The sequence below is a fragment of the Nerophis lumbriciformis genome, linkage group LG05, assembly GCF_033978685.3.
Source record: "Nerophis lumbriciformis linkage group LG05, RoL_Nlum_v2.1, whole genome shotgun sequence".
Classification (NCBI taxonomy): Eukaryota; Metazoa; Chordata; class Actinopteri; order Syngnathiformes; family Syngnathidae; genus Nerophis; species Nerophis lumbriciformis.
The window spans coordinates 55,464,063-55,480,332 of NC_084552.2; the positions used below are offsets into that span (position 1 = coordinate 55,464,063).

At 40.3% G+C, this 16,270-nt stretch overlaps 1 protein-coding gene across 1 annotated transcript in view; it reads left to right on the top strand.

The window, feature by feature from the left end:
- LOC133606145 (proton myo-inositol cotransporter-like) overlaps positions 1–16,270 on the top strand; it is a 184,379-nt gene that overhangs the window by 130,093 nt on the left and 38,016 nt on the right. Inside the window, exon 5 of the mRNA XM_061959751.1 lies at positions 3,158–3,266. Within this exon, the coding sequence (XP_061815735.1) occupies positions 3,158–3,266 (109 nt within the window). The remainder of the gene's footprint in view (positions 1–3,157; positions 3,267–16,270) is intronic.

A 16,270-nucleotide genomic window follows, 5' to 3' on the forward strand; every position in this document is an offset into this window, starting at 1 on the left:
ATAAATTGGCCCTAGTGTGTGAGTGTGAATGTTGTCTGTCTATCTGTGTTGGCCCTGTGATGAGGTGGCGACTTGTCCAGGGTGTACCCCGCCTTCCGCCCGATTGTTGCTGAGATAGGCTCCAGCACCCCCCGCGACCTCGAAAGGGACAAGCGGTAGAATATGGATGGATGGAAGATATATTATACATTGTTCTGACATCGGGGGCAGTACCTTTGGATTGGCAGACCGGGGTGGTGGTTCCTCTCTTTAAAAAGGGGAACCGGAGGGTGTGTTCTAACTATCGTGGGATCACACTCCTCAGCCTTCCCGGAAAGGTCTATTCAGGTGTTCTGGAGAGGAGGCTACGCCGGATAGTCGAACCTCGGATTCAGGAGGAACAGTGTGGTTTTCGTCCTGGTCGTGGAACTGTGGACCAGCTCTATACTCTCGGCAGGGTCCTTGAGGGTGCATGGGAGTTTGCCCAACCAGTCTACATGTGCTTTGTGGACTTGGAGAAGGCATTCGACCGTGTCCCTCGGGAAGTCCTGTGGGGAGTGCTCAGAGAATATGGGGTTTCGGACTGTCTGATTGTGGCGGTTCGCTCCCTGTATGATCAGTGTCAGAGCTTGGTTCGCATTGCCGGCAGTAAGTCGGACACGTTTCCGGTGAGGGTTGGACTCCGCCAAGGCTGCCCTTTGTCACCGATTCTGTTCATAACTTTTATGGACAGAATTTCTAGGCGCAGTCAAGGCGTTGAGGGGATTCGGTTTGGTGGCTGCAGGATTAGGTCTCTGCTTTTTGCAGATGATGTGGTCCTGATGGCTTCATCTAGCCAGGATCTTCAGCTCTCACTGGATCGGTTCGCAGCTGAGTGTGAAGCGACTGGGATGAGAATCAGCACCTCCAAGTCCGAGTCCATGGTTCTCGCCCGGAAAAGGGTGGAGTGCCATCTCCGGGTTGGGGAGGAGATCTTGCCCCAAGTGGAGGAGTTCAAGTACCTCGGAGTCTTGTTCACGAGTGAGGGAAGAGTGGATCGTGAGATCGACAGGCGGATCGGTGCGGCGTCTTCAGTAATGCGGACGCTGTATCGATCCGTTGTGGTGAAGAAGGAGCTGAGCCGGAAGGCAAAGCTCTCAATTTACCGGTCGATCTACGTTCCCATCCTCACCTATGGTCCTGAGCTTTGGGTTATGACCGAAAGGACAAGATCACGGGTACAAGCCGCCGAAATGAGTTTCCTCCGCCGGGTGGCGGGGCTCTCCCTTAGAGATAGGGTGAGAAGCTCTGTCATCCGGGGGGAGCTCAAAGTAAAGCCGCTGCTCCTCCACATCGAGAGGAGCCAGATGAGGTGGTTTGGGCATCTAGTCAGGATGCCACCCGAGCGCCTCCCTAGGGAGTTGTTTAGGGCACGTCCGACCGGTAGGAGGCCACGAGGAAGACCCAGGACACGTTGGGAAGACTATGTCTCCCGGCTGGCCTGGGATCGCCTCGGGATCCCCCGGGAGGAGCTGGACGAAGTGGCTGGGGAGAGGGAAGTCTGGGCTTCCCTGCTTAGGCTGCTGCCCCCGCGACCCGACCTCGGATAAGCGGAAGAAGATGGATGGATGGATGGATGGATGTTCTGGCTTCTTAAATCCCATGTTATTCTTATTTGTTGGTTTTAATTAGGGCTGTCAAACGATTAAAATATTCAATCACAATTAATCACAGATAAATATAATTTTTTGTCATTAATAAGTGTACCCAAACAGATCATTTTCATGACATTTTTTTTTTTTAGCATTATGCCTTTTTAAACAGCACAACACAAAAAGGACATAGACACGCTTTTAATGACAATTAAAATTATTTTTAGGCAGATTTTGTATTTTGTGAGAATACATCATTTGTACTTCTACTGTAAGAGAACTTCCATTCAGAGGAGGAGCTACACCATGTTTACATACCACTTTCACTCATTAATCACTAGGGATGTCCGATAATGGCTTTTTGCCAATATCCGATATTCCGATATTGTCCAACTCTTAATTACCGATACCGATATCAACCGATACCGATATATACAGTCGTGGAATTAACACATTATTATGCCTAATTTGGACAACCAGATATGGTGAAGATAAGGTCCTTTAAAAAAAAAATAATAATAAGATAAATAAATTAAAAACATTTTCTTGAATAAAAAAGAAAGTAAAACAATATAAAAACAGTTACATAGAAACTAGTAATTAATGAAAATGAGTCAAATTAACTGTTAAAGGTTAGTACTATTAGTGGACCAGCAGCACTCACAATCATGTGTGCTTACGGACTGTATCCCTTGCAGACTGTATTGATATATATTGATATATAATGTAGGAACCAGAATATTAATAACAGAAAGAAACAACCCTTTTGTGTGAATGAGGTTTTTGAGGGAGGTTTTTTGGGTTGGTGTACTAATTGTAAGTGTATCTTGTGTTTTTTATGTTGATTTAATAAAAATAAAAAAAATAAATTAAAAAAAACCTGATACCGATAATAAAAAAACGATACCGATAATTTACGATATTACGTTTTAAAGCATTTATCGGCCGATATTATCGGACATCTCTATTAATCACACATAATGTGGGTTGTTACAATCATACTTTGATTGTCAAAGATGTTTGGTAATGTAATATTTGATATTTCTACCTGAATAAATGCTTTTGTTACATGTTCAACAAGTTTATGGTATTCATATCTCTGCATGACAATGTTTTAACCTTCTATATTTATTAATAAAATGTAATATTCTGCCTGTTAAACATTCTGTGATTGCGGACTATCTATCAGAACAGGTTATAAAAGACAATTATTTCAGTAGAAATATCACAGATTACATTACAAAGCATCTTTGACAAAGCATGATCCTAATGTAGGTCTATTCTTTAATGTTGTGGTTGTTCACTCCAATTAAAGTGACTAGACTTTTTATCTACCTTATTTTATTCTGGTACAGGTGCAGAACTCATAAAAAAACAGTACACCGGCTGCTTCATTAGTTTCAGTCATGAATGAGTACCTCAAATCTAGAGTTTTGTGGTGTGTGTCACTCCTAAAGAGGCGTGTCGTGTACAGGTGCACGGACGGGTCAATGAAAGCATGTGGAGTCTTGCAGATAAATTCAATTCCCTCGTCCTTCTGTCTCCAGATGGCCCTGTGATCTGGCGCATGCTGACCTACCCCCCCACGCGGCGGGCTCTTTTCGTGGGTTGCGGCCTGCAGATGTTCCAGCAGCTTGCAGGAATCAACACCGTCATGTGAGTGTCCTTTTTTTTATTTTTTTTTTAAGCTCAGTAGAGCTAAAACCCTCCAGGTCAGGTTTTGCCCGAGTTTCTCCAAGCATGCATGCGTGTGAGTGCACTCGGCTTACTCCCCGAGGATGCCGTGGAGCTCTTTGTGCAAAAACCTGAATCAATATTCCTTTAGTGACAAACCCGTAGACGTGAACATAATCCTTCCCTTTCTAAAACATGCACCCAAAGCCTCAAATCCAATCCAAACTTTCTCCACACTGAAAAATCAAAACATACGAAGGCCATTTTGGTATGCTTAAATTTTAGATGGATGGAAACCATTCAAATATACGAAGGTGTTTTTTTAACCCTTTGAGCTCCCTTCAAGTTTGATATATGTTAAAGATCCTGTAGACCAGAAAGGGTCTCAGTTCTAAGAGTTTTAAAAGTAATTTACATGCATACTTGCCAACCTTGAGACCTACGATTTCGGGAGGTGGGGGGAGGGGGGTTGGGTGGGCGTGCTCGGGGTGGGAGGGGGGCGTGGTTGGGGGCGTGGCTAAAAGGGGAGTATATTTACAGCTAGAATTCACCAAGTCAAGTATTTCATATATATATATATATATATATATATATGTATGTGTGGGAAAAAAATCACAAGACTATTTCATCTCTACAGGCCTGTTTCATGAGGGGGGGTACCCTCAATCATCAGGAGATTTTAATGGGAGCATTCACATACCATAGTTTATATAGGGCACAGAGTGGGTGGGTACAGGCTGGCCTAGGGGCGTGGTGATTGGCTCATGTGTTACCTAGGAGGTGTTTCCGTCTATGGCGGCATGCTGTTACAATCTCGCTGCGCTTGTTGAGGGATGACAGGTCTGGACGGTAAATAATAAACAGTTTCTCTTTCAAGCATAGGTTGCATCTTTTATTACCACTATTGTAAGGTGTGCTGGATGCAAGAATTTGCCATGTTATTGAATATTCAACATTATTGTCTTTGAGGTCCCAAATGTGTTTGCTGAGTTCTGTGGTATTTCGCAGGTTTTTGTTCCTGAAAGAAGCCTTGTGATTGTTCCATCTGGTTTTGAATTCTCCCTCGGTTAATCCTACATATGTGTCGGATGTGTTAATGTCCTTGCGTATTACCTTAGATTGGTAGACAACTGATGTTTGTAAGCACCCCCCGTTGAGAGGGGAACATCAGTTGTCTACCAATCTAAGGTAATACGCAAGGACATTAACACATCCGACACATATGTAGGATTAACCGAGGGAGAATTCAAAACCAGATGGAACAATCACAAGGCTTCTTTCAGGAACAAAAACCTGCTTGAAAGAGAAACTGTTTATTATTTACCGTCCAGACCTGTCATCCCTCAACAAGCGCAGCGAGATTGTAACAGCATGCCGCCATAGACGGAAACACCTCCTAGGTAGCACATGAGCCAATCACCACACCCCTACGCCAGCCTGTACCCACCCATTCTGTGCCCTATATAAACCATGGTATGCGAATGCTCCCATTAAAATCTCCTGATGATTGAGGGTACCCCCCCTCATGAAACAGGCCTGTAGAGATGAAATAGTCTTGTGATTTTTTTTCCCACACATACATATATTGCGCTCTACTACGGTATCGAGCACTATTTTTTGGATAACCTTATTAAGACACATATATATATATATATATATATATATATATATATATATAAAATAAATACTTGAATTTCAGTGTTCATTTATTTACACATATACACACACATAACACTCATCTACTCATTGTTGAGTGAAGGGTTGAATTGTCCATCCCTGTTCTATTCTCTGTCACTATTTTTCTAACCATTCTGAACACCCTCTCTGATGATGCATTGATGTGTGGCACGCACAAAAGTGCTCTCATCAAATGCACTAGATGGCAGTATTTTCGGGAGAAAATTTGTCCCGGGAGGTTTTCGGGAGAGGCGCTGAATTTCGTGAGTCTCCCGGAAAATCCGGGAGGGTTGGCAAGTATGTTTACATGTAACATATATATATTGTTTAATTCAACGTTTAATTCAACGTTTAATTCTCTAGAGCAGGGGTAGGGAACCTATGGCTATAGAGCCAGATGGGGCTCTTTTGATGACTGCATCTGGCTCTCAGATAAATCTTAGCTGACATTGCTTAACACGATAAGTAATGAATAATTCCGCTGGTAATCACGATGTTAAAAATAACATTCAATATAATAAAACATTATCATGCATTTTAATCCATCCATCCGTTTTGTACCGCACCTGTTCAAGAAATAACAATGTTATTAAAAATAATTAGAGACTTATTACCGTATACTCTAAAAATGTTGGTCTTACTTAAAAAATGCACGCATTTAGTTGTCCATCCATCCATCCATTTCCCACCACTTGTCCATTTTTGGGGTCGCTGGAGCCTATCTCAGCTACAATCGGGCGGAAGGCGGGGTACACCCTGGAAAAGTCGCCCCCTCATCACAGGGCCAACACAGATAGACAGACAACATTCACACTCACATTCTCACACTAGGGCCAATTTAGTGTTGCCAATCAACCTATCCCCAGGTGCATGTCTTTGGGGGTGGGAGGAAGCCGGAGTACCCGGAGGGAACCCACGCAGTCACGGGGAGACCATGCAAACTCTACACAGAAAGATCCCGAGCGCAGGATCGAACCCCGGACCTTCGTATTGTGAGGCAGATGCACTAACCCCTCTACCACCGTGCTGCCCGCATTTAGTTGTATTCAGTGTTAAAAGATATGATGTGGCTCTCACGGAAATACATTTTTAAATATTTGGCTTTCATGGCTCTCTCAGCCAAAAAGGTTCCCGACCCCTGCTCTAGATCAACTCCAGATCTATCCGTCGATATAAAGTTTATAATTTTTTTGGTTTTATGTCTTTTTGTACAGAACATTTTTAAGTAGATGGACCCTTGAATAGATCAATAATTCATAACAACATTGATTTTGACTCATTATTATTTTTTGAGTGATGACAGGATCTTGGTGATCCACAAGGGCCCCACATAAAAGTGTTAAAATAAGTCATATATTATTGTTTTTTTCTTCACTTTCAATGCTTGAATCTCTACATCAACTTCAAATGTATCCGTTGATTATTTATGTATTTAACTGTATATATTAGACTTAGACTTCCTTTTATTGTCATTCAAATTTGAACTTTACAGTACAGATAAGAACGGAATTTAGTTGCATTAGCTCGTTGTAGTGCAGCATAAAAGAGCAATAAGGTGCAGATATAAATAAATAGATTACTGTACAGATAAATATATTCCACTTTAGCATTTGCATTTACGTTTATGGATGTATGTTATATTGTCTTTATATTCCAGCGAGTTAATCCGTTTTTGGGGGGAATTGAGGGGATGATTATGATGCGTCTGATAGCCTGAGGGAAGAAGCTGTTACAGTACCTGGAGGTTCTGCTACGGAGGCTGCGGAACCTCTTTCTAAAGTCCAGCAGTGAAAACAGTCCTTGGTGGGGGTGGGAGGAGTCTCTACAGATTTTCTGAGCCCTGGTCAAGCAGCGGCTTTCTGCGATTTCCTGGATAGGAGGAAGAGGAGTCCTGATGATCTTTTCCGCCGTCCTCACCACTCTCTGCAGAGACTTGCAGTCTGAGGCACTGCAGGCTCCAGTACAGACAAAGATGCAGTTGGTCAGTAGGCTCTCTATAGTGCCTCTGTAGAATGTGGTGAGAATGGGGGGAGGGAGCTGTGCTCTTTTCATCCGACGCAAAAAGAGCATGCGCTGCTGAGCTCTTGGTGCTGCTTACGATATCCACTGCTGTGCCGTTGATGAAGAGTGGAGTGTGACTGGACTAGTGCCTCCTGAAGTCGACGATGATGTATATATATATATATATATATATATATATATATATATATGTATATATATATATATATATATATATATATATATATATATATATATATATATATTTGTTTTATGCTCTTTGTCAAAGAAAACCTTGGTTTTGATATGGCAAACACACAAAATGTGCAAAAATTTCCCAAAAACATATTTCAAAGTGGAATATTTGATGTGAAGGAGATGGAGCCTTGAATAGGTCAATAATTTAAACAACAACTTTGGTTATGATTCATTATTATTTTTTGAGTAATGACAGGATTCTAAAGAAAATTACACTGAAGGTATTGGGGATCCACAAGGGCCCCACTCATAAAAGTGTTAAAATAAGTCATAAATTGTTTTTCTTTCACTTTCAATGCTTTAATCTCTACATCAACTTCAAATCTATCCATTGATTTTATTTCGTTTTTTGTTTAGTTTTTTTGCTCTTTGTCATAGAAAACCTTGGTTTTAATATGGCAGACACATAAAATATGCAAAAAAAAATCCTCCAAAACATATTTAAAAGTGGAATAATTAATGTGAACTAATTGGAGCTTTGAATAGGTCAATAGTTCATAACACCATTAATTTTGATTTATAATACATTTCTGAGTGATGAAAGGATTTAAAAAATAATTACACTAAAGGTATTGGGGATCCAAAAGAATAGAATACAATAGAATAGAATAGAAAAGGCACCCACTTATAAAAATGTTAATACGTTTTTTGTTTTTGTCTTTACTTTTAATGCTTGAATCTCTACATCAACTTCAAATCTATCCATTGATTATACATTTTTATTTTATTTCTATTTTTTTTAATTAGGGCCCGCAGTGGCCCATTGCAAAAGGACTCCCACAGGGAGTCCTTATGCAATGGGACATAAGGACCTATTGAATTTCTAAGGTTTTATTATTATTATTAATTTGACCCACTTAACATGCTTCAAAACTCACCATATTTGACCCACACATCAGGACCTGCGAAAATTGTCTTTTAATAAAAAAACCAAACTGCAAAAATCAAAATTGCGCTCTAGCGCCCCCTAGGAAGAAAAAAAAACTAGACTGCCTGTAACTCCCACTAGGAAGGTCGGAAAAACATGAAACAAAATCCTCTATGTAGGTCTGACTCAGACCTAACTTTCATAATGGTACATTCTCGGGCTAAAATCAACAGGAAGTTGGCAATTCCCCCTTCAAGACAAAAAATTACTAAAAACAGTCACTTTTGCCTCTTTGCGCTGTAATTTGACCCCCTTAACATGCTTCAAAACTCACCAAACTGAACACACACATCAGGACTGGCAAAAACTGTGATCTAATAAAAAAACCTAACTCCAAATTCTAAAATTGCGCTCTACAGCTATTTTTTAATAAAACGGACAAAAAAACTGCTCCTCGGAAGAAAAAAACTACAAAACTGCCTGTAACTCCCACTGGGAAGGTCGGAGAGACATGAAACGAAAACCTCTCCGTAGGTCTCACTTACACCTACATTTCATAAATTGACAACCCCCAGCAAAAATCTACAGGAAGTTTGTTATTCCCCCTTCAACACAACATTTTTGTAAAAACCCGTCTCCTTTCTTCAAACATTATCTCCTCTGAGCGCGTTTGTTGTTTCGCCTTCAAACTAACACAGGAGAGAGATTGAACCCTTCTGATTAAAAGTTGGTGAAAGAGTTGTGATACCTGCTCCGGTTTTGATTTTATGACCCTTCAAAGACCCGCTGCACTGATGCTCCTGCGGTGCTGTTTTTGTAAGATGGCTGCTCAAAAGCAGGAAGCACCAACGTGCCCACACAATGCAGACAAGGTAGGTACACTAGACAAAAGTCTTGGGACACTTCAGACTACAAGTAGACAAAAGTATTGGGACCCTTAGGACTAGCACCTGCCAAATACGCGGGCCCGAACAACGCTGCTTGCAGCTTTAATTTTGTTTGTTTTATGTCCTTTTTGTCAAAGAAAACATAGTTTTCTTTATATGGCAAACACACAAAGTATGCAAAAAATTTCCCCAAAATATATTTTGAAGACGAATATTTGATGTGAAGTAACTGGTGCCTCGAATAGGTCGATAATTCATAACAACATTGATTTTGGTTCATTATTATTTTTTAAGTAACAAATGTTTTAAAAAAAAAAAAACAATCTGCATGGCAGCTCTGTGTTACTAATGTCAACATTTCAACGTTTTTTCATTACAGTACATCTGTTTGCACTTTTATTACACTTCTTAAGTTTTTATTTTTTTATTTTTTTTATAATAGTGTTTTTTGAATGTGTCGCAGGGCCGTGAAAAAATTAGCTGCGGCCCGCAAATGCCCCCCGGGCCGCACTTTGTATACCAATGCTCTAATCCATAATGTAATCTTTGTACTGTATCGTATTTTTTCTATCCAAATCAATATTTTTAAAGAATGGATCCTGCTGTTCCTCATGTTTTGATCACAAACCCTGCGCCTAACTGAGGGCGCAGTGATAAGCAGCATCCTTTTTCAAATGCGACTTTTTTAAAATAGTGTTCGTATTTAAAGTTTTTCATTACTTTTCACCTTCGAGTTAATGAAAAAAACCTCAGACTGAAATTTGCCTTCCCGTTGTAACACACAGAGAGACAGGCGCACATACCTTAGTGGCGCTCTATTAAATCACAAAGCATTTCATAACGCATCATCCACTGAGCACCAGTGGTGGCTGGGATGAAACAGAGCACCTTATTTATTTTAATTTTTTTTCTGTTTTGTTCTTGTTATCGTTCCATCTGTCTCCGCTCTGCGCCCCTTGGAGATGAACTATATCACCAGACTCTGTAAACAATCTGGGGATGTGTGCTGTTGCCTGGCAACCGCCGGAGCAAAGGCAGTAGGCTAAGTGTGTGCTCGTACATTTGGGCGTTTTACACACACGTGTGGCTGCGGAAGTGTGTGTGTGTGTGTGTGTGTGTGTTTGCGTATATTCCTGCCTTATAGTGCTTGCGAGATGAGATCCCCCTGACAGGTTATCAGAGAAGGATTTGGAAGATGTGACACATTGTTTGTGTCGTATTGAATACATTGACTGTGGGCTTATTTGACTGAACATTTCTCTTCATCCTAACCAGCAGGGTAAATAGCGACAGTCCCAGCTCAGGGACCACTCTCTCATTGCATCTGGCGTTAAAAAGTACAGTGTCATGACATCTGTATGTGGTTCCTTTTTTTTTATTATTAAAAAAATGTTTCCTTTATTTTATTTATTTATTATTAATGTTATTACTATTATTTTCTCTTTATTTTAGAATCATTATATATATATATATATATATATATATATATATATATATATATATATATATATATATATATATATATATATATATATATATATATATATATATATGTCTTAATAAGGTTATCCAAAAAATAGTGCTCGATACCGTAGTAGAGCGCAATATATGTATGTGTGGGCATCCGCATACCATGGTTTATATAGGGCACAGAGTGGGTGGGTACAGGCTGGCCTAGGGGCGTGGTGATTGGTTCATGTGTTACCTAGGAGGTGTTTCCTTCTATGGCGGCATGTTGTTACAATTTCGCTGCGCTTGTTGAGGGATGACAGGTCTGGACGGTAGATAATAAACAGTTTCTCTTTCAAGCATAGGTTGTATCTTTTGTTACCACTATTGTAAGGTGTGCTGGATGCAAGAATTTGCCATGTTATTGAATATTCAACATTATTGTCTTTGAGGTCCCAAATGTGTTTGCTGAGTTCTGTGGTATTTCGCAGGTTTTTGTTCCTGAAAGAAGCCTTGTGGTTGTTCCATCTGGTTTTGAATTCACCCTCGGTTAATCCTACATATGTGTCGGATGTGTTAATGTCCTTGCGTATTACCTTAGATTGGTAGACAACTGATGTTTGTAAGCATCCCCCGTTGAGGGGGCAATCAGGTTTCTTTCGACAGTTACATGCTTTGTTGGTTTTGGAGTCGTTCTGACTGGGGGTCGACGGCTCATTTGCAATTGTCTGGCAGTGTGTCGCGCCTCGCCAAGGAGCAGCGAGAATACCAAGAAGCGCATATGCCAAATTTTCAAAGAGAACGGCCTACGGATCACGATTGAAGCCAACAAGCAAACCGTCAACTTCCTTGACGTCACTTTCAACCTGAGAAATAAAAGCTACCAACCATTCACGAAACCCAACACAACACTCCAATACGTGCACCATGACAGCAACCACCCACCCACCACCACGAAAAGAATACCTACCGGAATCAATAAAAGGCTATCGATGCTGTCATCTAGCAAAGCTGAATTTAAATGATAAATAAATGGGTTGTACTTGTATAGCGCTTTTCTACCTTCAAGGTACTCAAAGCGCTTTGACACTACTTCCACATTTACCCATTCACACACACATTCACACACTGATGGAGGGAGCTGCCATGCAAGGCGCTAACCAGCACCCATCAGGAGCAAGGGTGAAGTGTCTTGCTCAGGACACAACGGACATGACGAGGTTGGTACTAGGTGGGGATTGAACCAGGGACCCTCGGGTCGCGCACGGCCATTCTTCCATTGCGCCACGCCGTCCAAGCAACCCCCCCGTACCAAAAAGCCCTTGATGAAAGCGGATACAATTTCACCCTCACCTATGAACCCACGCCAGGAAACCAGCCAAAAAACAACAGAAAACGGAACGACATCATCTGGTACAACCCCCCATACAGCAAAAAACGTCTCAACGAACATTGGACACAAATTCCTCAATCTGATTGACAAACACTTTCCCAAAGACAACATCCTAAGAAAAGTATTCAACAAGAACAACATTAAATTGAGCTACAGCTGCATGAACAATATACGACAAATCATCTCAAACCACAACAAAACAATTGCAAATGAGCCGTCGGCCCTCAGACAGAGCGACTCCAAAACCAACAAAGGATGTAATTGTCGAAAGAAACTTGATTGCCCTCTCAACGGGGGGTGCTTACAAACATCAGTTGTCTACCAATCTAAGGTAATACGCAAGGACATTAACACATCCGACACATATGTAGGATTAACCGAGGGAGAATTCAAAACCAGATGGAACAATCACAAGGCTTCTTTCAGGAACAAAAACCTGCGAAATACCACAGAACTCAGCAAACACATTTGGGACCTCAAAGACAATAATGTTGAATATTCAATAACATGGCAAATTCTTGCATCCAGCACACCTTACAATAGTGGTAATAAAAGATGCAACCTATGCTTGAAAGAGAAACTGTTTATTATTTACCGTCCAGACCTGTCATCCCTCAACAAGCGCAGCGAAATTGTAACAACATGCCGCCATAGACGGAAACACCTCCTAGGTAACACATGAGCCAATCACCACGCCCCTAGGCCAGCCTGTACCCACCCACTCTGTGCCCTATATAAACCATGGTATGCGAATGCTCCCATTAAAATCTCCTGACGATTGAGGGTACCCCCCCTCATGAAACAGGCCTGTAGAGATGAAATAGTCTTGTGATTTTTTTCCCCACACATACATATATATATATATATATATGTATTTATATAAATGTATACATATGTGTATATATATAAATGTATATATTGATATATATATAAATTTATATATTGATATATATATAAATTTATATATTGATATATATGTAAATGTATGTATTTATATGTATAAATGTATTTATTTATATATGTATATGTAAGTATATACCGGTATGTAAATATATGTACTGTATCTGTATATAATTTGTTTGTTTTTAATGTGTTTGTTTATATATTTCCCAAACAGACTCAATAACTCCACGGTGACATTTTGGTGAATTTACTGTTAAATTTGTGAAACTGAAACAATACACAAAGAATGCCATTTTAAGGTAATAATGCTAACACATACACTCGTAAACGTGTTAGCATTTTAGCTAATGCTAACGACGCTAGCTTCATTACATTACATTAACACATACAAATATGCACTAAAACACGGACACCACACATGGGACGGTTTAGTAAGTACGAATTGTTCTAGTTACATTGTAAAACTTACAAACGTTGCTTGGAATGATGACTGCAGAATCCATATGAGTAGTAACGCTATGGTTGGATAGAAAACGGAACAGTACCGGTACTCCCACTTTCGGTTCGAAGCTTAAAACAACAGTGTCATGACATCTGTATGTGGTTCCTTTTTTTTTTATTATTAAAACAACCGAAAACACTTGCTGGCATTCACCCAGCTGCACCTGCAGTGAGCAAACTCGTCCAAAAAATGGCGCCATAGCACAAACAACAACACACCATTGAAGTTTCTTTACATGTGTTTAGTAAAAACCATTTGCTTTATGGCCGTCAGCGAAGAAAAATCCATAAATTAGCTGCACCGTTTTATAAGCCACAGAGTGCAAAGCGTAGGGTAAAAACTAGCGGCTTATAGTCGGGAATTTACGATATAACCATAACACTTCCCTGTGGTCTACATAGCATGTAATGGTGGTTCTTTGGTCAAAATGTCAAAATGGATTATGTTTTACAGACCATCTTCAAGCCGCTTTCTAAACGTCTCTTCAGGATGCACCGTTTGTGGGCGGTCTTATTTACGTGCCTCCACTTCGACTGTGTCATCCATGTTGTAGTTTTTAGCGCTTCCATATGGATTCTACTAACAGATATGAGTTAAAGCTATATGCTAATTTGTATTAGAAATGGCAACAGCGGAGGATGCATGTGCATGTACGAGCCAGTCTGCCCCACAACAAAAGGAGAGCAAAGATAAAAGGCTCATTTACTCCAATGTTGGACTACAATGGCGGACTCGCACAAAGCACAACATTTCTGACTCAAGTTTCACCACTTTAGTCATTCTTTTTGCACTTAAGGAACTGCGTTATGATTTGTGGTCGTTTGTGTATTTAGTAAAAGTTTTACATCATTGAGTTCAACTCATGAAAGAGGGGTGCAAAAACAAAAGTGTCGGTTTATATTTTTGTTCAGTATAATGGCAACTTTAAGTAGGTAAATAATTCATAAGAACACTGATGTTATGATCCGCTGCCCGGATCATATTTTTGTTTTTGTTTTCAAGTCACTTGTGTTTTCAGCACCTCTTGAGTTTGTTTCTGTTGCCATGACGGCAGATTATAGTCACCTGCCTCTGGTTAGTGTCCCGGACGCGCACCTGTTGCCCGGGCACTAATCAGAGGGCTATTTTAGTTTACGCGCTGGCCTCATTCGGTCTGTTGGTTTTGTTTGCTCCTACGCAACAAGTTACGCTCCTAGTTTCGCTCATAGTTTACATTTTTGATATTAGCATCTTTGCTACCCTCTGGTTTTCCGTGCCGTGGTGCACCGCGCAGCATTTTGTTCTGCAATCAGAATAAATCATTTATTCTCACCTGCAAGCCGCTTCCTGACATCCCTCTGCATCTTGAAAAGACGACCTACGGCATCACAATGCCACGCTACCGTAACAACTGATTTTGATTCAATTTTAGTTTTTGAACAATGACAGTTAAAAAAAATTGGTCTCGGCGATGCAAAATCCTAAAAATGATTATCGTAAGTCATATCAAAATACTTTTTTTTTTTTACTTTCAACGCTTAAATCTCTGGATGAACTTCAGATTGATCTGTAGATTATAATTTTTTTTTTTTTTTTTTTTTGAGCAATGTCAGTTAAAAAAAAATCAGACTAAAAGTTCTCTGCGATTCAAAATCCTAAAAGTGTTCAAAATAAGTCATATCAATATAAATTATTTTTTACTTTCAACGTTTAAATCTCTGGATCAACTTCAGATTGATCTGTAAATGATAAGTTTTTATTGTTTTTTGAGCAATGCCAGTTTTAAAGTAAAAAGCTGCCTCAATCCCATCTTTTTGTTACGTTACATTATACCTGTTTACGCTTTTACTACACATTTTATGTTGTTTTTGGTGATAGTATTTTTTCAAATGATCTGCCGGCCGCACTTTGGACACCCCTGATCTCCAGCATCACAGCCAGAGTCCTCCATCTTCCTCTAATAATCACTTTTCCTTCAGGTGTACTGTATTATTCATGCATATTTAAATTATTCACCAACTTCCGTCTGGCCACACACACGTGCTAATAATCACTTGCCTCCAGCATGACCGCAATGTGCCCTCGGACTTTTAAAGGACACGCAAAGATGGATGCATACGGTACGATGGAGTTTAGCTGAAACATAGTCCGAGGCGCGCCTCTGCATTTCAGCGGATCTTTGGGTCACAAACGCTCATGTTTCTTCCTTAATTGGGCGGCTCAGGTGCACGGAAATGGAGGGGAGGTGTCAGGAGAGGCTGACGTGCGGAGAAAAGAGCGACAGAGAGCCTGCAAAGTCGCCAATTCATGTGAGCTCTCTGCCTGGTCATTAGAAAGTCTCCCCACTGAGGTCTTTGCCACACTAATCCCGCATCACTCATGCGGCCGTGACCGTTGGTCTTTGGCTGAATGAGAAAGGCCGCACCATCCCTTCCTCTAGTATTTTGCCCGTCTGGTTTATAGGTGAAAAAAGGCACCCAAGGAGGAGGCCGAGTAAAAGATGAACATGATAATCGTCTTTGCGTGATTGGATGGAGGGGGACGCGGTCGTGTTGGTGAGGATGAAAAGGTTTTATGGAAGCATCAAGTTGACAAACCCATTGAATCAGAAAAATAACTATTTTAAAGGGGTTGAGGGGTTGGTTTTACAGGATGATACGTTGCAAACTCCAATAGTATATATAATGAGGATATTGTATCGACCCGTAATATAGGATTACTGGCAACTAGTTGTTGATTGTACTTTGAAAGAAAAAAAAAAGAAAAAAAAGAGGATATTTTAGCTTCCCGACAGTTGTGTTGAGGTATGTGCTTTATTGTACTGCATCTCTCCAGGTCACTGGTGTGTATGTGTGTACGTGCGTGAGCGACGGGAAGAAAAGCTCACTTGCGCAAAAGTTGTCTGGCGCCCCATATTGGATTGTGTGCAATAATACTGGCAGTAATCTGTTGATAGTGTTTAATTATGATTTGATATATTTTAGGCTGTTCATATATTAATGTTGTTATTGTTATTTTGTGTAGACTGTATGATTGAGATATATATATATATATAGATATATATATATATAT